This window comes from Megalobrama amblycephala, linkage group LG20 (genome assembly GCF_018812025.1).
Source record: "Megalobrama amblycephala isolate DHTTF-2021 linkage group LG20, ASM1881202v1, whole genome shotgun sequence".
Lineage (NCBI taxonomy): Eukaryota > Metazoa > Chordata > Actinopteri > Cypriniformes > Xenocyprididae > Megalobrama > Megalobrama amblycephala.
The window spans coordinates 16,777,018-16,801,515 of NC_063063.1; the positions used below are offsets into that span (position 1 = coordinate 16,777,018).

The 24,498-nt window shown below is 39.0% G+C and overlaps 1 protein-coding gene across 1 annotated transcript in view; it reads left to right on the forward strand.

Moving 5' to 3' along the window:
* Positions 1-24,498, forward strand: part of nrxn1a (neurexin 1a) — a 207,716-nt gene that overhangs the window by 152,195 nt on the left and 31,023 nt on the right. The window contains 3 exon segments of the mRNA XM_048171554.1: positions 4,864-4,896; positions 6,538-6,719; positions 22,896-23,067. Of these exon segments, the coding sequence (XP_048027511.1) occupies positions 4,864-4,896; positions 6,538-6,719; positions 22,896-23,067 (387 nt within the window).

A 24,498-nucleotide genomic window follows, 5' to 3' on the forward strand; every position in this document is an offset into this window, starting at 1 on the left:
CTCTCTTCCTCTCTTCTTTCTTTCTTTCTTTCTTTCTTTCTTTCTTTCTTTCTTTCTCTGCTTACATTCCTTTATTTTCCTTCCTTCTCTCCTGTTTTTCCTCCTCCCTGCCTTCTTTCCTTTTTCCTTCCCTCTTTCATTCCTTTCCTCTTAATTTTATCTTCTTTCCTTCCCTCCCTCTTTTCCTCCCTTCATTCCTTTCTTCATTCCTTTCTTTCTTTCTTTCTTTCTTTCTTTCTTTTTTTCTTTTTTCTCCACTTACATTACTTTATTTCCCTTCCTACTTTACCTCTTCCTATTTTCCTTCCTTCCTTTTCTCCTTCCTTCCATTTCTCCTTTTTCCTTCATTCCTTTCCTCTTAATATTTTCTTCTTTCCTTCTCTCCCCCTTTCCTTCCTTCCTTCCTTCTTTCCTTCTGTCCTTTTTCATTCCTAAAAACTCCTTCCTAACTTTTTACTTACTGTTATTTCTCCCTTTTTTGTCATACTGTCTTTGATTTATTTATTTATTTTGCTTTTCTTCTTGCAAACACAAAATGCAAATCACACACACAGATCAACACATCCGTATACACTCGCAGGAAAATGGACACACTCACACACCCTCAGCCTAAGCCTCATCGTCTCCTAACCCCCCTGGAGGTGCTCAGGAGCCGAAAGCTCGTTATAAAAACACAAAGCAAATCAAAACAACATCCACTAAAGTGCCACAGCAGACAGGCTTTCAGCCAGCACAGCACTGACCGCTTATTCTCAGCTCTATCCTAATTGGCCCTGGAAAGGTCAGCAGGAGAAATACCAGAGCTCTACCACGACCACAAACCCCAGTGCTCCCTGCCTCTTTCACTCTTCAGTGGTCTCTTTTCACGTATGAACTGCTGGTTTTTCTCCAACCAGGCCTCATTGTATTGAATGATTCTACGAAGCAGCATAGAGTCAGCTGCGGCGAATATCCTCAGAGGTAAATTGTATTGTCGTAATGTGCTGTATAATGCAATGCTCTCCAGATTTGTAGAAAATTCAGTTTGTGCCAGGCTATTGTCCTTGAATTGCGTTGCACCAAACATGAAATAATTCAGAAGACTTTACATTTCATAATGGGTTTTTATTGTTTTATTAGATCTGATTCATTCAGCCCCCTCAGGTCTGACAATAAAAACTGAAGAGAGTATTAAAGAAAGGAAAGGAAAATGTTTTGACAGTGCCAATGATGCATGTAAAAATCAAACCCATGAGGCGTGCAGGAACTGAACAGTATTAGAGCTGTCCGTGTAGACTCTCGACTGCGTCCCGAGGCAGCCACCCACCCACCATGGAGCCTAAACTCTCGCAACCGGAGACAGAGTCTCTGTCATTCACCCGGAGGATTCCTTCACGGGCAGACAATAAAACCATGCGCTGCTCCAGACCCGTCATAAACATGACGTCTCGCCTTGAAACTTGCGCCTTAAGTTGATTCCTGGTGAGGGAGGGAGAAACCGCAGTCAAATTTATGAACGTTTCTTTTTTGCTGTTTCTGCTGATGATAACGGCCAGTTTAACAGCATCAAATACACTCATATGCAAAGATACACACATTCATCTACACATCCGTACGCTCTTAGGTTGGCCAGTGTTCCGCTCGAGCTGTTGCCTGTAATTACCCAGTTGGTGTGGAGCTCTGTGGTGTCAGTCTGGTAATTGGAGCTGCAGTAATTCACTTTTTAATTGCCTGTTTATTATTGCAGAAGCCTCGGTTTTGTAGTCGCAGCACAGCTCGCGCTGAATGTTTAATAAACAAATACAATGTCACAGACTCATATTTCACGTAAACATTATAATTGCTTCACATAAAAAACCATCAACACACTCACTCCCGCCCACACACACACACACACCTATTCTTTTCAGCATAATTGAACAAAAAAAAATCTGTCCATAACGTGCCAGGTGGATGAGCTAACAAAACACACAGAAAACAATACACCACATACCTGTTAAAAAAAAATAAAAAAATACAGTGGTGTCCAAAAATCTGAGACCACATTGAACATGTAGGATTTTCTTTTTCTTTTAAACCTAGCAAAATGTAAAGGAAAAAAAAGAAATATTAAACCAAGTATTGTCTAATTTCCTTTGAGGGACATTTTGAAATGTATGTAAATGGTTCATTTGACGATGATATACGTTCGAATAACCTTAAGTCACGTGCAATGTTCTGGAATCTCATGAAGGTTACAGTACAGTATGTCATTTCGTTTTTGGTGGTTTGAAGTGTTACTTTTAAATTTGTGTATACTTCTCTATGTGGGGTCTTCACTTTGCCTTCTGTTTATTTTGACAGAATTTTCATACCAGTGGGGTGCACGTGTGTGTTTGTGTATTTGTGTGTACACACTAGATGTGCAGATCTGCGTGTTTGTTTGTATGTGCGTGTGTGTGTGTTTGCCCACCGGGTGAATGACTCCAACCCTGCAGAGTTTGACTGATGTTCCTCATTCTAGCATGCAAGTAGGAGGTGGGCAACCCAACACAATGCACTGTAATTTTAGACCAAACTGCCAGGGCCCTTACAATACGTCTGTTCTCAGGAAAGAGGCATCTAGGGACTTGAAGCAGAATAGAGTGGGAGCTCAATTCATTCCCCATTCTGAGAAACGAGCACAATGTTTTGTGTTTCTGAAATGTTTATTGATGGAAAGTCAGCTCAGCGCAGCTTATAAATATTGTGTTTTCAGCAGTATGATTTGCTGCTTATAAGCCCCCAAGACAATGACAGTATTGGATGTCATTGATTTTACATTTAAACATGGATCTGTGAAATCAGATGATGAAATATGAATTGTTCCATTCTCATAACTGTTTTTATGCATGAAATTATTGTTTGAAGAGGGGACGAGGGGATCGGGAAATTACACAATGTTGATTCCAACTCACTATGTCTCAATGTGTCAGAACACGTATGAAAACCATTAACGGGAACTTTCGCAGTCTTATGCATATAGAGTCTTAAAGGCAAAAGTTCATCCAAAAATGAATATTTAATCATTATTTAATCACCCTCATGTCAAAACTGTATGCTAGCAACATGAGGGTTAATAAAGGATGAAACATTCATGGGAACTTCTACAGCCTTGAGCAAATAAAGAGACTTATAGGGATAATTCACCAAAAAATGAAACGTCTGTCATTATTTAATCACCCTCATGTTTTTCCAAACCTGTATGCTAACAGCATGAGGGCTTCAATTTTGGCTGAACTATCCCTTTAAGCAAAAATAGTATTATAGCTTGTGTATAAAAGTAGAGAGGGATCTGTATGGAGGCTCCGAGACCCTGGCAGAAGAAGAAGCTGGTACGTAATTTAATTTCTTCAGCACATAAAGGAGATTACGGCTATGATGGGATTCCAGAGGGCCAGGTAATATCTATCTCATTAGAACAGCACTCCCAAGCTCTTCTATGGGGAGGCAGTCGGCCCTCTCTCCTTTCCTTGTTCCTGCTGATTGACCTTAGAAGGGCGGTGGAGTGGAAAGACCCACACGGTTGTTAGGTAGCGAGGGTCTTCTTTAAAACCCAGACCCAGCTGCCCACCCAGCCGAGATGATTGAACATATTTAAGGGGCTAATGGTCTGGCTTGCACAAAGAGCCTGCCTCATTTAACAGCATCAGAAAATAGACTTCAGAGAAGAGGTTTAACCCCGTTAGAGGGAGGGCAGCAAGCTCCTTAACCACATCAGGGATGGGAGTGAAAAGTCAGGCTGAAAGAGATAAGAAAAGAAAGAAAGAAAAAGAAAAGAGGGTGTCTTGGAGAAGCGCCCAAGTAGTTGGGATAAGAGCCGACTGCACGAACACAGAATCCAGCAGAACAAGTAGAGATGACAGAAAATTATCAAGAGAAAAAGGGAGAACAGGATCAAGGCTTGACGCAGGCCAGATTCAAACCCATTTTTCCCACTTGTGCACCATAATTTGTGTCACTATGCCACGCCTCCAAGTATCCAGTGGGTATTTAAACAATTGCTACACAGCTCTCTGCAATACTTGAGCTTTATGTCTTCCAGCACTGCGCAGTCTCTTTCTTCTAACAAAATAAAATCTTTTCATCTCCAATCAATAATTAATTTTCCCTTTATTTACTTACTTGCTAAGTAGCCACATAAAAAAAACAGATAATGTTCAGTCAGCCTATCATTATCACACAATAAACTCCCCTTTGGATGAAGTCCTGATCACCCTGTCTAGGATTTATTTTACAATGTTTGTTGTCCCTTAAAGGGATAGTTCAACCAAAAAAAGTCATTATTCACTCTCATTTTGTTCCATAACAAGTCTTTTATCCTGTGTGAAACACAAAAGAAGATATGGTAATACTTTATTTTACAGTGTCTTTTTACACATATACTATACTAAATTATGCATAATTGCAAGCAACTAAACCTCAACAAAACCTTCTTTGTCTTTAGTAAGTACATGTTGTTAATAACATTAATAAGCATTTACTTGTCTAATTACTCTGTAACAAGGACACCCTAAATGAAGTGTAACCGAAGAAATTTTTAATTACGTCTTTGTTTATTTATCAACTGTATACAATGACAGTCAATGGAGTTGTTTTGGACCCCACACTGTCAGAAAAAAAAGGTATGCCGCTGTCACTGGGGCAGTACCTTAAGGTACAAAAGGGAAAAGGTACTAATATGCATTTTTAAAGTACTAATGTGTACCATTTAGGGCTAAGTAAGGTACAAAGATGTACCTTTTCACTACCTTAGGCTACTGCCCCAGTGACAGCAGCGTACCTTTGTTTCTGACAGTGACTGACTTCCACTATATTGACAAAATAAGGTGAAATATTCTTCAAAATATCTTTTGTGTTTCACAGATGAAAGTCTTACAAGTTTGGAACAGCGTGAGGGTGAGTAAATAATGACAGAATTTTTAGGTTGAACTGCCCCTTTAAATACATTCATGAGTCAGATGTCAACTTGTATTTTTAAAAGTTGATTGCACTGATTTTAACTTTCAGTGCACCGTGCATTGCCCATTTGTGCCCGTAAATCTCTGCACAGCTTTACGCTTCCCTTCCCGGCAAATCCATTCACTCACCCACAGCTGCGAATTGCCGTCATACTGAGCGACAGATATGAGGCAGGCAGCCGTAGCGGTTCGCACGAAACAGATTTCAACAGAGCCTAAATCTCATCCGTTGGCTCTCCCTATCCGCTTCACATCTATGATGGCCTGTGCGCATATGTGTGTGTGAAGTTTCACCATCTGAGCCCCACTAATGAGCAGAGCTCATTTCCCTACGTTTCAAAAAAAGCCCGTCAAGGGAGTCGTCACTAACCGGGCGTTAGTTCGCGCATGAATCTGTGCGCGCTTTTGAACATTTGTGTACCCGTGTCAGCGAATGTGCCTGCCCCGGGGGTGTTGTTTTTGGAGGGGGTCAGGCCGATCGCTGACACGGTGTGAAACAGTCTCATTGAGATGCGGTCAAGGGGGCTGACGAGAGCCCGCTGGTGAAAATCACAGTGAGTGGAGCTAATGAGCATGGCTCTGCAAATACAGAAACGTGCCAGGAAATAACCCAGCCCTTCTGAAACCGCTCTCAGCACTTTAACTTGGGGCCTCTCACTCATCTGAGAGCTCCGGCCTCCTCTGGGTTTTTTCCCCGTGCTGCTTCGCCGCCCGTCTTATCTGCATCTGGAGCTCAGAAGCGCAGCAGTCATGCTCCTCGGAGAAGAGAGTGTTGAAGTGCGTCTCGCATCTCCCGAGGCTGTTATCTTGAGGTTGATGAGCTCTTTGCTCTGCGAACATTACCCCGACTGCACCTGCCACAATCGAAGCGCTTTCGCCCGTTTAGCTATTGAAGTCACGCCTGATCAAAAGAGCTGCCGAAGTCCACCGGTTAATGAGATCAACTCCATTAGTACAATTTCTCTCCATCTCTCCCTGCAAAAAGCAACGGCGATATACCCGAGAAACCTTCCTGAAGGTGTTGAATCACAGTGACCCCGCTCACAGTAAGCTACCTGCTTCTGACACTGTAATTAGCTCCATCAGGCATTAGCATGCGTCTCGCTGAGCAGGAATAGCTGTCTGGTCCGTGCCGTGTTTGCCCACCTTTGGCAGAATAAATACATGCAGAAGTAGGCGCTGGGCTGGGGGCCGTGAAGCTGGATTGATTGTCCGGTGTGTCGGCGGGTGAGGAGAGCGGCTGTAATCAGCTCAATCAGCCCAGGGCTCGGATGGGGGGCTGCGTGCGTCGAGTGGTTGTAGCAAGAGCGACTCTGTTTAGCTCATGCTTCAGCAGACACAGGTGCTCCTGGTGACATCAGCGTTCCGAGGGTCACATAAGGGCTATAATTTAGCCAATCAGGGACCAGCAGGGGCTGTCTGGCATGCTGATGGGTTCATCAAGATACTCCCGCGCTTTGTGTAATGGAGCAGAGCCATGCATATGCACGCACACACATGCGAAATGGAAATAGTTTTCTCACTTACTTTGATGTTCTTACACTTAATATTCTGTTCCTCTCCCTTTCTCATTCTGCAGCGGGAACCACATACATATTCGGACGTGACGGAGGGCTCATTGTGTACACATGGCCGCCCAACGACAGACCGAGCACACGAGCTGACCGACTGGCTGTCGGCTTTAGCACCCAGCAGAAGGATGCAGTGCTGGTTAGGGTGGACAGCTCTTCCGGCCTGGGAGACTACCTGCAGCTTCAGATTGTGAGTCTTACACAAACAAACAAACAAACACTTACAGTTGGGTCACAGAGTCTGAGAACACAGGTGGAAATGTTTTACTAATTTAATACCGTTTTTTCATTATGAATTATATTGTCAGCATAGCAATTTAAGTAATAATAAATTACATGAATTTCAGATTTTCTTAGTATTTAGTGCAAACTCCTTTCACTTTAACAAAACAGCAATGAGCTGCATGAATTCTACCAGTTTATGTCAAACCTGATGATCATCAAGCATGATTTGAGAAGTATCCAGTGAGCTGAAAGAACATCTGACTGTCTGTACAAAGAGTCAGATGATCAATGCCACAAATGTTCTTGTTTAGACCAAGAAATATTGCAGAATCATAATTCTGTTTTAAATTTGTTCAAATGTTTAAACTTTTACTCTTTCCCCGCCAAACAGAATTTTCAGTGTTTCCGTGTTTTCTGTTATACGCTAGGGGGCAGTATGACACATCTTCTGAAAGAGTTCTCCTCATCAAAGCACATGCGAAGAAGACGAAACAAGCGATCTCATATGTAATCATATGTAACGCGATCATCAACATTAAGTAACATATAAATCAAAACTACCTAATGTTACTGAATGAAATGTTGACTCAGGATGAGCTATAGGACTGTGAAGCTTTGGGGGTGTTGATGGACTCGATCTACTTCTTCTGTGTTTTGATCATTGTCCTAATCCGATCTGGAGGTAGTCTTTGTCAAAAAACACAATTTCCTCAGCTTTTTGCTCAGGCTGAGCGATTAATCACATTTGCGATAATATCGCGATATTTTTTTACCGCAAAGGCTGCGATTACACGCTCATCACGTGACATGCAAGACTAAAGCAGTCTGCAGAGGAAGCATCAACTTGGCACGCTACACACTTGCCTGGCCTACAGAAAAGCACAGTTTATGTTTAATCTATCTAATATTGTGTTGTTTATACTATACAGTAGAGATGGGAAAAAAGATTCTCTCTCTAACGATTCTGGGTCGATTCTGAGCTTTGTTTTTAACCACAGATGCGCAATGGCGCTGCGTGTGCTTTAGAAACTTATTCTGCTTGCTTCTAATTGCGCACACACACACACACACACACACACACACACTCACACACTACACACCACTCTCAAACCATCCATAAAATAACCTTTAAAGGGATAGTTCACCCAAAAATGAAAATTTGATGTTTATCTGCTTACCCCCAGTGCATCCAAGATGTAGGTGACTTTGTTTCTTCAGTAGAACACAAATTATGATTTTTAACTCCAACCGTTGCCGTCTGTCAGTCAAATAATGCGAGTGGATGGGAACTTCTACTATAAGAGTAAATAAAACTTGCATAGACAAGTCCAATTTAAAGCATCAGTGATGTCTCGCGCATATACTTCAATGAGAGCGAGACATCACTGCCGCTGTCAGAGCGCAATCAGACCTCACTAAACGAGTGCTGAACGCAGTTGGACATAGTGGTGTTTTAGAGTTAAAAAACAATATAAATACTGTTCGGTTTATCGCACAAACCGATCGTTTTGTGTCTTGGGACATCAATGTGTCGTCACGAGCCGCAGGGTTTAATTTGGATTTGTCTATGCAAGTTTTATTTACTCTTATAGTAGAAGTTCCCATCCACTAGCATTATTTGACTGACAGACGGCAACGGTTAAAAATGTTAAAAAAACAGTTAAAAAACATCATTTGTGTTCTACTGAAGAAACAAAGTCACCTACATCTTGGATGCGCTGGGGGTAAGCAGATAAACATCAAATTTTCATTTTTGGGTAAACTATCCCTTTAATAAAGTTCGGAAAGGTTGAAGCGAATTACAAGGACATTCGCGGCTTCATTGCACAGGATGCGCTATGAGAAACGCGTGCTTTGCTTACGCTTGCAGTGTGTCGTCTCTCCAGCCGGTATTTTCCTTACAAATGCTCTACGAGCGCTGCCTCAGTTATGTCGTTATGTCAATTTCAAATGCTGACGCAAGCTTTGTGAAAAGTGCCCGTGCATGCGGCTGTGCATTTCTCCGTTTAAGTGGTTAAATGTACTTGCATTTCAAAATGCTTTTATGACGCAAAGTTAATGTAAACACAGTTATGTCTCGAGGGATCAAACAGACAGGACAAACCACATCTTCTATTTCAAAAGAGATCTATGCATTAGTGTGAATGCAGCTTATTATATCTCCTGCTCTGATCATAATAATCAACAACAGTAAAGCTTAGATAGAGAAAAATCACTCACAGGTCTTGAAAGCACTGCCTATTGCTTGTAATGTTTTTTTTGTTTAGATTTTTTTTCCCTTTTTATCATTTACAAGCTTTTCCCCCGGTTTCACAGACAAGGCTGAAGCTAGTCCCAGACTAAAATAAATGTTTGAGCTGTCTTAACTGAAAGCACTGACATGTCTTAAAATATATCGGCGCCATTGTTTTGTCTCAAGATGCACACCAGTGTTTTTTTCTAAGGCACGTTTATAAAAGCTACTTAGATCCTAATTAAACTAAGGCCTAATCCTTTCTTAATCTAAGCCCTATCTTATATTAGTTTATTTAAAATTCTTAAAAGGTTAGTTCACCCAAAAATGAAAATAATGTCATTTATTACTCACCCTCATGCCGTTCAACACCCGTAAGACCTTCGTTCATCTTCAGAACACAAATTAAGATATTGTTGATGAAATCCAATGGCTCAGTGAGGCCTCTATTGAGAGCAAAAGCCATTCAAACTCAAGATCCATTAATGTACTAAAAACATATTTAAATCAGTTCATGTGAGTACAGTGGTTCAATATTAATATTATAAAGCGACAAGAATATTTTTGGTGCGCCAAAAAAAACCAAAATAACGACTGATGGCTAATCATGTGGCCAAAGTCACATGATTTCAGCAGTTTGGCTGTTTGACACGCAATCCGAATCATGATTTAAACACAGAAGAATCATAACGCTCCGAAGCTTAATGAAGCAGTGTTTTGAAATCGGCCATCACTACATAAGTCGCTATTTTGTTTTTTTGGCGCACCAAAAATATTCTCGTCGCTTTATAATATTAATATTGAACCACTGTACTCACATGAACTGATTTAAATGTTTTTAGTACATTAATGAATCTTGAGAGAGGAAGTGTCATTGCTGGCTATGCAGGACACACTGAGCCATCGGATTTCAACAAAAATATCTTAATTTGTGTTCCGAAGATGAACGAAGGTCTTACGGGTGTGGAACGACATGAGGGTGAGTAATTAATGACATTATTTTCATTTTTGGGTGAACTAACCCTTTAACATGCAATTGTTTTAATTTGTAATTATTTTAAAAAGTAATAATTACATATGTAATTAAATAATAAAAAAAGTGTTATTAATAAGACTAATCAATAAGAAAAAAAAGATCAAGAATCGTACTGTGATTCCCAGAATCGGAATCGAATCGTGAGGTGCCTAAAGATTCCCAATCCTACAATGATTTATTGCTTGTCTTTGTTGAATAATATAGAGGATCAAGAGCTTAAAAAATAATCGCATATTAAATTGCAATCGCAATATTGGTAAAGATAATCGCAATTAGATTATTTTCCAAAATCGTTCAGCCCTACTTTTTGCACAAAATGTTGCTTTTTAAATTAAACACATCCATATCCAAGTGTTGAATAGATGTGAGAATAAAACATGTTTTTTTTTTTAGTTTAAAAGCAGACAGTCTGTTCTTTCTTTTGATAAATTGCATGTTCAGATATTCATACAACAAAACATTCTGAGGGCCATGAAATTTTTGTGATAATGATCAAAAACGCTGGTGGTGGCTGGCAACAAAAAAAAAACAGCAAAAAATAAACGCTGGCGGGGAAAGAGTTGAATGAAAAAAATCCCAGATTTTCAATATGGTGTCAGACTTTTGGACTCCACTGTTTGAACTTGCTTAAACCTACACAGACTCTCCTGAGAATGCCTGCTGTTCATTCATTCTCACTCAAACCCCAGAGTAAAAATTCACCAAGCATCGTGCTCCCGAAGAGCCCTGTGAATGATCATTAGGGTAATCATAGTGTTCTACGCCTCCTCCAACACTCAAAGTGCTGGTCTGTTTTAGAAAGTTCCAGCGCCTTAGACCGCCCTCATGAATAAAATCTGTATAATGTTCAGAATAGAAGGCTCTACCAACGCTTGCTCTGAGGATGCTATTTGATAGAACCCGCATTTCCTATGACATGCTGTGCTGGAGGAGTGGGAGGTGGAGGAGGTGGAGGCAAGGGGGACAGGAAAGTGTTTGGCACCGAGCTTCGAAGAGTTATGTTTTTTATTTATTTATTTTTTGTTCGTTCTATTTTTTTTTTTTACGCCCACTCCTGCTGTAATCACAAACTTGATTCCCAGAAGAATCGGCGAGCTCTCTCAGGGGTGGCATCATGGCGTGACTGTTGCGCGACTGCCTCAGCAAATGCGTTCCGAGCGAGGTGAGGTAATGATTTCTCCAGCTGAGCCCTGGAGTTTACGATGCGTGCTGCTGTCTGTATATGACTTCAGCTACAGTGCTGCAATGCCCCGACGTACTTCACACTTTTCTTTAAAGGGATAGTTCAGCTAAAAATGAAAACTCTGTCATTATTTACTTTCCCTCATGTCGTCCCAAATCAGCATGATTTTCCTTTTTTTCCATAAAACGCAAGAAAAATAAAATTTTTAAGCCTGGCTGATATTTTTAATATAACGAATAAAGGTAAATGAGAAACTGGTGCTGTCAAGCTGCAAAATAACACACAAAAGAACAAAAATATCATGTTTGTCACAGCAATCTGTCATTTTATGATACTTTTATGATGTTTTTGTGTCCTTTTTGATGCTTAAAAGCTCCAGTCCCCATCATTTTTTAATTGCATGAAAATGTCTGCTTCACTGAAGAAAGAAAATTACAGAATTTGAATTCTTGGTTAACTATTTCTTTAACATAATACATTTTCTACACTAAATCTAAAGTATCAACAGTAAGTTTAGTTTGAACCCTGTGCCCTATGTACGTAAATATGCAGCGCGGATACGTGAATTCAGTACGTGTATCGATCCGCTCAGAGCACAAGCATGATATCAAATGCCCAGTAGACTGTGGTTATGATTTATATTCTCTTGTACTTGGAACATCGTGTTTCTCGCATTTTGGCTCAGATGCCTTGCTTGAGAGTTAAAGGTGGTATAGTAATGATGTCTTCGGAAAAAATGCGTCTTAAAATGAACTTGCCGGAGTTGCGTAAGACCAAGATATGTAACGCTTTACGTAATGCCTGTAATTAAGATTATCACAGATTATACATTTCCATATATTGGCATGACAATTAATCAGGCATCCATGACTGATATATGGCTTTTTGGCATAGGGATGGCAGGGAATGTTTATGAGCAAATTAAAGGCCCTTAATGTCTTGATGCGATTAGCGGTGGATATCTAGGCTAATTCTAATGTGTGACTGGTGGAGTCTCTGCAGTGCTACGTCTGCCATTTTTGATGCTTGTTGGACTGATGACTGCTAAGCCAGCATAAAAGGTATTTACTAAATGAATCAGTGTTGTGTAGGAGGGTAAATTAGCTGTACCTACATCTCTAACCATCCATAAAGCAGTTGAAATCTTTACAGATATCCAATACCATTTTTACCCCATAATTAATGTAAAAAAAGATTTTCCCTTCCATTTCCGTTAATTATATTTAGGCACTGACGAGATTAAGCATGTCAGTATTGACATTAATGGCGAGACTGTTCGGTGATGTAACGGAATGTTTTGATAAACCTGTCTGTAGACTGGGAGGATATCATTATCCAGAGACTGACTTTCTGAAAGTGAATTAACTTAGGATCATTGACCATGTTAACGAGCGGCCCTTGATGTCCTGATTTTTCAAACAGACAGTGGCATCCCTCCCCCCACGCCCCGTTTCTGCTTATGACCCTAAACACTTGTGACAGAGTTCATTTAAATCTCATCATATCACCATCACTGGGGATTATCATTAGTCATCGTTCACCCCAAATCATTGAGCCACTTGCTCATGCAGAGAGAGAGGGAGAGAGAAATAACAAGACCTAGAGCGAGAACTGTAAGGAATGGTGAGACAGGCACTGTACAGGAAAAAAAAAAACATTCGTATGCATTCTTTCACTCACCATAATGTTGCATTTTAGCGGTAATGGCCTATTAAATACATTTCTTCTGCTCAAGATGAGCTTGCCAGCTGCTCGAACCCATGGCCAAATGCCCTGCGGACAGCCTGGCCATTTGTGGCACCCATGCAAGCCGCCAAGCAGGACAGGAGTGAAGGAGAAATAGATGACTGTAAACGAGTCAAAGCCAAGTGATTATACCCCTGGGGTTTTGACCAAATCATTAGCACTTTCTGACCTCTCACACTCTCGATGCCAAAAGAGTGTGTGAGCGTGTGGGCAGTCTAATGAGCACATCAGTCCAATTGAAGAATGGTGACGATCACAGCTAGCTCAGCAGAGAGAGGTACAGAGGTGTGAACAGTAGTACTGACAAGGGGATAGAGAATGTGTGTGAGAGAAGGAGAGAAAGAAGGTGAATATAAACAGCCTTCAGAGAGCACCTGTGCTGAGATGTTGGTGATAGCAGAACAGGCGCATTGACCATGTTATAGGAATAAATCACCCAAAATTGAATGTCAGAGTACTTTCTTGATTCCGTAGTGCACAAAGCGTGAATATTTGAAGAATACAATGGAAGTGAATAGGCATTAAATAATGACAAGAAATCACCACAAAATGATCAGCAAAGTTGCCCATGTGACTTGTACACTGTAGTCTTACACCGTGTCCAAACCAAACGCGATGCGATAACATTCTAGCGACAAGCAGTTTGTCTGTCCACACCAAACGCGACACGACTACGACGGGACAAAATCAATCAAAAACCACAGCCAATCAGAAGAGCGTGAGGGCGGCTCTCTTGGAAAGCACACGGCAGTCGCAATGAAATGAATGAGTACATAATCAAATTCATAAATATTACACCATTTAAACATTAAAGTACATACTGAGTGACTGAAACAATATTTGTCATAGAATACTCTTGTTTGTTCACAATGAGCTGACAGTTTGAGCATTCTTGTGACCATTTATTTATTTTCACAATCTGAGGTGAATTTTCCGAGGTTACTTTAAAAACAGCTACAAAGCTGAGAACACAAAATGATATTCAAATGGACATTAGACGCTTTTAACAATAAATAAAGCACATAAACATTACTTAAGATTATTATTGCCATACTTTGTTGTAGTTCCAGCCGCAACGTCGCAGAAAAATAGAAACCGTTTCTAAAATAGAATCGTCACGTTGGGTTCATTATTATTCTTAATTAAAAACTCAACAACAAAACAGTACAATAACAAACTCGCCGAATTAGGTCGCTTTTACATTTCGCTTTGAAACCAAATCTTCCGCCATCGTCTTGTCAGTCAGCTCCTCACTATCGTAATAAATGAAATCTGACTCTTGCTGCTGATCTGTGCTGCGACTCTCACACTAAATTGAGCAGACACGTTCAGTTTTTAATTGTAGTGTCTGTTCTCTAACTAAACTAAATGATTTTTATTACTATAAAAAAATCTAAACGATGGTGGGGGCGGTGCTGCGGTGGGCAAGTGATGTAACCGGTGTTGCGGCTGAACACCGGTAACACCGACTATCGCAGCAAGCCTAATGCTAATAAGCAACCAGTTAATGGTGAAATTTGAACCCTAAATTAAATTATTACCAATTTTTTTTTTTTTTTTTTGAAAGACGTCTCTTATGCTCACCAAGGCTGCATTCATTTTATCAATAAATAATATAGTAAAAAAATTAATATTGTGAAATATTATTACAGTTGATCAACAAGCTTATTTTAATATATTTTAAATGTAATTTCATTCACTTTTTATTCATAAAAATAAAAGAACAGCCAGGATATTATTCACAAATTCACCTTTTGTGTTCCACTGATGGAAAAATTATTTTCAGGTGAATTGTTCCTTTAAAATTGGGTCATTGAAAATGAATCTGTATGTTTGAATCAGGTTTTTTTTTTTTTTCGTTGTATATATTTTATACAGGTGAATATATATTAGATGTCTCCAGGCAAAGTGACTCAGGGCAGCCCGAGAGACTCATATGCTCACACATGCACACACACACACAATCGCATTTGGATGAAGGTGAAAGTGAAAGAGAGTGACAGATGCTGATTTTCTGCTTCAATTGTGTCTGAGTGGGCAGGACATACCTGGTCAGACATGAGTGACGTGTGACATGGCTCTGAGTGACAGCAAAGTGTCTGCTGACCTCATACCGTCAGTGCGGACTAAGCCTGTCTCCACCCAGCAGCTTAGATGCAAACAGCCAGTGCTTTGGAAAAATGCCATTTTGCTTCTCTCGGTCGAAACCCAACGACACTTATTTCCTCCATCCACTTACCCGCATAATTTGAGTACAAGTCATTCATGCACGCTGTCATTTTTACGTACCGTCAAACTATATGCCAGGTCATTATGCAATTTACGAGTGGCGTGGAGAACAGTTTGACTGGCCACAGACGATTTAATGTTTGGTCTTCGTCAGCCATTTTTTTCTTGAATAAGTGCGCCATATGGCAAACTGTGCCTTTTGCTATCTTTAGTATCTGAAAGGATAAGCAGACAGATGGCAGCAGAAGTAAAAGCCGAATATTTAAATTTATTCATCAAAATAAAAGAGACAGGTGTTCTTTTAAACGCTCTCTTTGTGACAAACTCAGCCCACTCGTTCCTTTTGCGTTTAAAAAAAATGTTTACTACGCTTTTATCTTCAGATTAGAGTCAATGCATGAAAGAATGTGTTACTATTGAAGACCAGTGACAAGTTGACAAGGATCACTACAAAAATAGCAGCACTTCAGTACGCCTTGGATTTGTCGATTGTAATATGAAATGATATTGTCTGCGAGAGATATTGCATTCAGGCCGCCGTTTGTATTTGTTTTTGTTTTTTTTAGTTTTTTTTCCTCTGGAACTCATAGCTCGGCACTGCAGTAGGCAGACAATATGCGTGACTTCTTGGATGGCTTGTGTAGGCAACGCCCATAGAGTGCATATGTGGTTTTCAGGTTCAAGAGGAACTAGGACAGAGTGCTATTTTCAGTTTTTAGAGAACTTGGAAAAGAATTCTCTGCTGCCAAAAAGATTCATGATCTCACCAGATCCAGCCCTTACCAGAAGATAAAGAGAGATTGTGAGAGCGAGCGAACGCTAGAGCGAGAGAGAGACACAACGAAAAAGAGGAGGAGGAGGGGGGTGAAACAGCAAGAACTGCTTGCCAAAGTGGAATTATTCTGCGGACACAACAAATTTATCTGTTTCACCAAACCTGCAGTACTCGAACATAAGGGCACATGCACTCTGGAGCGTGTCTCACACGCCATGATATTTTGATCTAATATCAAACACAAGTTATTTATGAGAGCGTATATTGCATGTCTGGGTGTTCTATCCAATTAAGCGCATTCCCTTGGTATTAGCTTGAGCATTACTGAGAGGCTCTTTATGTAAAGTGGCTGAGGTTTCCTGGATGCACCAGCTCATTTAAGCTGAATGCCATGGCAGATCAGCATCCCCGCTGTGGCACACACACTCCGTCATACTCCATAAGCTTCTGCCTGCACCTTTTCCTAAATAAGACACATCATTAGTGGCTCTTCTGTCCTCCAGGTTTCCGGAGCAACGGCCCCGGCCCTTTGTGTGTGTGTTTGGCTCCTCTTGATGGAACATTCTGCCTTTATCACAATTATTTCATCGATTTATTTAGAGCTTAAAGGGATAGTTCGCCCAAAAAAGAAATCACCCTCATGTCGTTCCAAACCTGCACCTGCACTTTCTTTGTGGAACACAAAAGAAGCTATTTTGAAGTCAAATGGGGGGTGGATTTGGAAACGGTTAATTCTCAAAAATATCTTCATAGCTTGTGTTCCACAGAGGAGAAAAAAAAAAAAAAATCATGTGAATGAATGAAATGATGATGAATTTTCATTTCTGGGTGAACCGTAATTTTAAGGCAAAACCGTTGTTTTTTCAGGCATTAGTCAATTTTGAGATTTAGTTTATTTTAGCTATTTAGTTTCCATAACTTGTCTTCTTTCAGAACACATTTAAATGTTTATTTTATTACACTTTATCTATAGATTTGCATCTGTAGATTTTAATTACTATACATATCTTTTTCTTAAAATGAGCTTTTTCTCATTTACTGAGCCAGAAATCTACACTTCGGTAGCACTTAGACTAAGTTTTCCAGTTTTAGTCCTATCTAACATTTTGTTCCTAAAATCATGGTAGAAACAATTTTTTCCCTGGCTGTTGACAGTATTTTCGTTTTTGTTTCATTTTTGATTTGTGGTGTGAATGAAAATAAATTTCCACAATCCAAACAAGTTTTGAACCTGGCTTTATCAAATGTTCAAATTTTTGTTCTGGAAATGTATGCAAATGAGTGCATTTTTAATGAGATAATACCTCCTTTGCATATTTAAACATAATATTTTAGAAAACTTTTAATACATATTGTCTTAAAGTACAGTGATTAAGCAACTGGGGATGTTTAAGTATTACATTTTTACCTTATTCACCTATATTGTCTTGTCTTAAGTAATGAAACAATTATTTGTTAAGTGTATATAAGGTTTTTTAGCAGCATGAGAAACCTACTCTAAACTACTTCTAATTTATTTCTTTTACACTATTCACTGTCTTGCCTTCACAAGTAGTGAAACAAATATTTGGTAAGTATATATATTTATATATAAAGTATATTTAGCAGCACTACTTCTAATTTATATTTTACATGCATATTCTCAAATTCAGAATAACTAGATTATTTTGTGTCTGGCGAGGAGAGATCATCGCACTTCCAGTGTAGATGAAATGCTCTGTCAATCAGGATGGCGCCGTGGTTGTCACCTAATTGCCTACAAGAAATGAGAGAACTCTAGAGAACAGTGTTGCTATAACAACCCACATTGAGTCTAATGAGAATCCAGTTGTATTAGTTCTTTATATTTAGAGCAGCTCTGCAGGCCTCGGTGGAGAGGTGACACGAAGCCGTAGACGGACAGGGACGGCCGAGATGCAGTCATGTGGAACCGGGCCTCTTTTTAAATGACACCCCATCCTTCGCTCGCTTTAGGGATCACTTAGCAAACACAGAATCCTGAGCACATCACCCAAAACATTTGTTATTCTGTGGTAATCTGGGATTTGGTGTCACGGCTCAATTTTGCTTTCCCCTTCCGTATGTTTAGCCCCTGAGGCATTCATAATAGAGCCGCCTTCCTTTTTTCTTTTTTTTTTAAAACAGAAAATTCTGTGAAACTGGGACATTATTACACCCGAGACTGAATGTAGGACGTAGGGTGTCTCTTTTAAACCATGCCCACTTTAAGATTGCAGGATGAAGCCCTCTTCAAAGGTCCAAACCTCTCCGTCCAAGTCAGAACTAGCTTAAAAAATGCTTAAGGACAAGGCTTAAAACTAACTTTTTGCTACACCTGCCAATGGCTGGTAAATTTACCAGCTATAAATATTATTTTTTTTACCTGCCATGAAACTGTTTTTGCAAAAACAGGCAGTAACGACACCAACATTTTTGATACCAGTGAAAATTCACAATTCTCTATTCCAATGTTGATATTGTAGCTAAAACTACTAGCCTAACTAATATAATTTGAAATCATTATTAAAGTAAACAGTCAGTAAAAAAAAAAAAAAAAAAGATATAATGAAATAAACGGGGCTTTTTAGGTTTTTAGGTAGCTCCAACAGTAGTTTTCAGTAGAAACTGAATAAAGTAATCAAATGTAAAATAACCAAAAAAACAAAAGTCATTCAGTCAAGAGCAGTGAGAGATTTTTTCTTTGTCTTTTTTTGTTCGATTAATATTAAAAACACACATTTTAAGACAATGCACAGATCCAATATACTGATACTGATAATGTACACATGCATTGTCTCTCTCGACTGTTTACGTTCACTTAAGCCATAACCGACCACGTTTACTTGGATACTCAAGACGAGCATTTTTTTGTTACATAATTTTGTGTGAATTTGTCGGTTTAAGGGCAAGAAGACGTAAAAGAGAACTTAATTCAGTATTTGCACGCTGTCTGAGATGTGGCTTTCTTGGCGCACGCTTCGGATATTTGCGCATTGAAAACTTCCCAGATCGTTTAAAAATTTAAATTGGCAAGGCCAAAACTTTTGTTAAGATGCAGAACTGCCCCATCAGCTGTCCCGAGCGTCGTTCACGTTTGTTCACGTTTTTGTTCTCACAAATTTGCTTTGTTAGGATTCATAAAAATGTTACCGGCCAAGTGGGGATTGATGTGGTTTCATATACTCACCAATTTTTACCCAAATTTGGCACTTGCCAAGTGTTAATTTTAGGCCCTCTTTATGGACATCATTAGCATGTATCTGTTCCCCCTGGCAACGATGTGGTTGATTCGACTCTGTCATTTACGAGTTTTCAAAAGGCCTGCCACCCTTGGTGTTGGTCCCAGCCACCGAGCCCAGAATGAAGGATGAGGTCAGCTACCGGAAGGGTGAAAGAGAGGTCGTTCTCCAATTAGAAAGAGGCGTGGAGTGTCACAGCCCGTTGGAGTGCAGGCCAAGCTCTCACATCACTTCTGTGACCAAAAAGATGGGCAGGGAGGGAGAGATTGGCCCTGGAGAAACGCTTTTAGAGAGCGCAGAGGAGGGTGAAGGAGACGCTGCCCCATTGTTCCCGGTGATGGGAAGAGGATAGGGCTTACGGGCAGAGTCTGTCTTCATTATGGGGTGTGAGAGGCGGAAGGAACATCCAGCTTCGGCCCAGCTGGAGATGACAACATTTGTGTATGTGTGTGTGACAGAAAAAGAAAGCTTGAGAGTATCCAGACAAAAACACACATCTCCTGGGAGGGTATAATGAAGTCTGGTGTTGCGATTTGTCCTCTGCTAGCTCTCTTCCTGCAGATAGGTGTGAATTAGGGGAATTCACAGAGGGATCTTCTCATACACACCTCATTTCATTATTTTCAAATGCCACATGTAGCTTTTGCAATCTGCAACAAATCAATCGGAAGGACCACACGTTCCCACAGCAGACTATTTCAGTGTTTTTAAGCTAATGGCCTCCATCTGTCGTAAATTTGTCAAATAACCATTTTCACGATTGCCTGCACTCGTGTGCAGGCTTGTAAAAGCTTTCATAACAAGTTTGCAACAAGTTTTAAGTTAACTAAGTAGTGCATGTAGGCACACAGGTCATCAAGCAGAGCACAGAGTGGGCATGGTTACTGTTTTATATAAGACGAGCACCGTGGATCGTGTTAGTATTATTAGCAAGTGCTTTCGTGAGAAGAGATTGTTTGCACATGAATACATTTTATTGTAATTAGCAAAAGTGAATCCCACCCACTGAGTCACATCAAATAGGAAACCATTAAGGATTGAGGCCATCTAGTGGTGTGGATGTGAAGCACAGAGTGATTTCAGTCTCACTGCTCGCATTAATAAGGCAGCAACGTGCATTGATGAGAATTTACACTGAAAATGACAAGCGCTGCATCAGAATACAGATTAGATTCCGTTTCACTGAGACTGTCACACATTATTCTGTATGACCAGCATATTGCCTTGAGGCGCTGATTTCAAGGGGAAAAATCTTATAAGGTTATTTTTTTCCTGCGATTTCCTGTGATTCGATTATGTTATCTGCCTGCAGGCTTGTTGAGAAACTTTTGAACATGAACGGGAATGAAAAAGTAGTATTATTTAGTTTACAAGGCTTAATGTGTGACACAGTAAATTTTATTTTGACATCTGCAGCAGTCGTGCCACCCCCTTTAAAATTACGGATTGCTGCTGGTAATATTCTTTTGCCCTAAATGTAGCATGTCTTCCTATCTGGAATGTTTTTTTTCCATCTATCTATCCATCTATCTATCTATCTATCTATCTATCTCTCTCTCTCTCTCTCTCTCTCTCTCTCTATATATATATATATATATATATATATATATATATATAGTACAGTCCAAAAGTTTGGAACCACTAAGATTTTTAATGTTTTTAAAAGAAGTTTCGTCTGCTCACCAAGGCTACATTTATTTAATTAAAAATACAGTAAAAACAGTAATATTGTGAAATGTTATTACAATTTCAAATAACTGTTTTCTATTTGAATATATTTCACAAAATAATTTATTCCTGTGATGCAAAGCTGAATTTTCAGCATCATTACTCCAGTCTTCAGTGTCACATGATCCTTCAGAAATCATTCTAATATGCTGATTTGCTGCTCAAGAAACATTTAATGTGTACAATTGTACAAAATATTTGTGTACAATATTTTTTTTCAGGATTATTTGATGAATAGAAAGTTCAAAAGAACAGTGTTTATCTGAAATCTAATCTTTTGTAACATTATAAATGTATTTACTGCCACTTTTGATTGATTTAATGCATCCTTGCTGAATAAAAGTATTCATTTCTTTAATTTCTTTTCAAAAAATTAAAAATAAAAATTCTTACTGACCCCAAACTTTTGAACGGTAGTGTATAATGCTACAGAAGCTTTGTATTTCAGATAAATGCTGTTCTTTTGAACTTTCTATTCATCAAGGAATCCTGAAAAAAAAAAAAGTACACAACTGTTTTCAACATTGAAAATAATCATAAATGTTTATTGAGCAGCAAATCAGCATATTAGAATGATTTCTGAAGGATCATGTGACACTGAAGACTGGAGTAACGATGCTGAAAATTCAGCTTTGCATCACAGGAATAAATTACTTTGTCAAATATATTTAAATAGTACACAGTTATTTTAAATTGTAATAATATTTCACAATATTACTGTTTTTTACTGTATTTTTAATTAAATAAATGTAGCCTTGGTGAGCAGATGAAACTTCTTTTAAAAACATTAAAAATCTTAGTGGTTCCAAACTTTTGGACTGTACTGTATATATATATATATATATATATATATATATATATATATATATATATATATATATATATATATTTAAGGTACATACATATAAGGTTTTGTATCACCCTGAAGGATTGATTCAAAAGGGATGAAACTTGCACAGCTATGCAGGACATCAATTGCCTTTGACAACAGGCAGTTATGCAGCTTAGCAGTCATTTATTAAACATTTTTGACCTCCAATATTCTAAAAAAAAAATCCATATTATGTTTTTGTATAATCAGCACTGAGCTGTTTTTTTTAAAACATTGTACCAGGCATCAGCTACAGTCTGTCTCTCATATCACTCAGCATTACATTTCTTCTCATGTGATTAAATAATTTCATCTAAAATCAATATTTGATGTCCATTTATTTCTTTAATTGGTAAGTAATCATGTAGTGAGCAGGACAGTGTACAGTCAGCCGGTCATTAATACGAAATAAACTACTTCAGGATGAAACAATACCCTCCCTCTGTGTAATGGTGTCCTAATCAAACTGTCAGGATTTATTTTGTCATAACGACTCGCTGACTGTACATTATCACTTACATATTGCATAGCTGATGCAATAAAACATACTAAATTGGATTTCATATAATATTTACTAAATGTCTGAACCAAAACCGTAACATTCTCTTAATGTACACAGACGTAACAAATATATCCTCGCTAATTATTATCAGTTTCTTTGTTTCTATTCATTTCCTTCATGTAATAGCCTCATTAAAACATAAATTATAGATATTTTTGTTATTAAATATGAATGCTGCCTATTGCTGGCGAATTAAAGTGGCGGTAAATCTTTCTGATGCATTGTACTGTCAGGAGAAATTGTGCACAGGCTGATAAACTATCACCTTGTTTGGTCCTCAATAAATTTGGTACATCTGTTATTCTGCCACTTAAGATGGAGTATAGCTGCCTCTTTATGAGGGCCTTTATTAATAATCAAAAATTGTCTTCCGAATGGTTGCAAACACAGAATGATGTTCATAAAGTGTGATGTTTATGTGCTAAAATATAACTTGACCGCTCTATTTTGGCGGAGAGAATCAGAACAGAATGACTGATAGAAGCTTAAAATTCTTCTTTTTTTTATCTCCCTCTTTTTTTCTCTCTCTATCTTTACAGGAAAAAGGCAATATCAGAGTGGTGTTCAATGTGGGCACTGATGACATAAACATTGAAGAAACCTCAAAGTTTGTAAATGATGGAAAGTACCACATAGTTCGCTTTACGAGAAGTGGTGGTAACGCCACCTTGCAGGTGGATGATCTGCCAGTCATTGAGCGCTACCCAACAGGTAAGAGCCATAAGCCTTTATACGCATGTTCTCACTCAGACACACACATTCACACACAATCTAAGCCATGCACCTATGCACAATAGGGACAATAAAAGGCTGGCAGAGCTCAGGAAAAAGAGTCTGAATCACAGGGTTAAGGACAAAATGCCTTTGTCTGTGATTGTGGTTTCTCACAGTTAAAAAAAAAAGTAACCCTGGTATCCTTTCCAAATGTCAGCAGAGATGATTGCTCTTGGGGCTTTAGAAGGCTGAAAATGTCAGAGCCAGGGTTATCAAATTCACCAGCCTCTCAGTCGCCTGAAAAGCCCTGACAAAAGCTTGACAAGAGATCAGAGATGAGAAATAATCCCATTGCTCTCGTTTGTCAATCATGATGAAAAGGAGGCGGCTGTATTAGTCTTTTAATTTGTATTTTACTTCAAGCTCTTCTTAAACCATCTCTTCCATTACAGAGATTATTTGCTCTCGCAAACTTCTTTTCTTCTTGGGAGCAGACGTGAGAGATGGTTGATGGTAAATGTTGAGCGTTCGACGACTGAAGTGGTAATGAAGCTTGGAAAATCTCGTGCTTCCCATAAGTGCTACGTCGTCGTCCGTTGCTCATCATTGCGTTCGGCACGGCTCGTCATTAAACTCAAAACGTGCTGGGAAAATGCAAATGTATACTCATGAGACACGCTAGGTTCAGCTGTAGATACATGGCTTGCATTTTGTATTATTCAATTTGGAGAACAATGTGATTCTTAACAGGATTATCCAAATCCAAGAGTTGACATTTTGTATTTACAACAGCTTAGACAAACTAGGACATACGATAGTAGAAATAGACATAGTTCTTGGAAACACGACTATAGAAATAGAAACGGAGACAAAGAGAGGAACTGTTTTACCTTAGTCAAGCGCCTCTCATTGTTTTAGTGTAAACAAACAATCCAAAATACCAGCAGTGTATATCATTTGGAGTGGAAGACAATTGCTTGTTAAAATGGAGCCATTGTAATGTGCCATTTTCTCCCGGCTTTCTCTTTCCATTGTGTCGGTGGATTTAGTGAGCAGTGCGCGTGTGATTGCCTGAATACTAATGCATCTTATGTCCGTGGCAGAGTGGAAGAAACTTTTTCACTGAAATATTTAAAAAAAGAAAATTAGTCATGACCGCTTCATTTTAATCAGCGCTTGATTGACTCAGCTCCGCATTAGACGAGATAATAAATGCATAGAATTTAAATTGACAACCAGTTCGAGGGAGAACAAAAAGAGCAGCTTGTTTATCTTGAAGAATTAGTTCTGTAACTAGTATAGCTTTGGCGTACAAAGAAATTTGTAATCTTAATGAGTATGTGTATATTAGTATATGTAAATATACTGATATACATATATATATTTCACCTAACCGACTGTATTTATATGTAGTAATTATATTTAGTA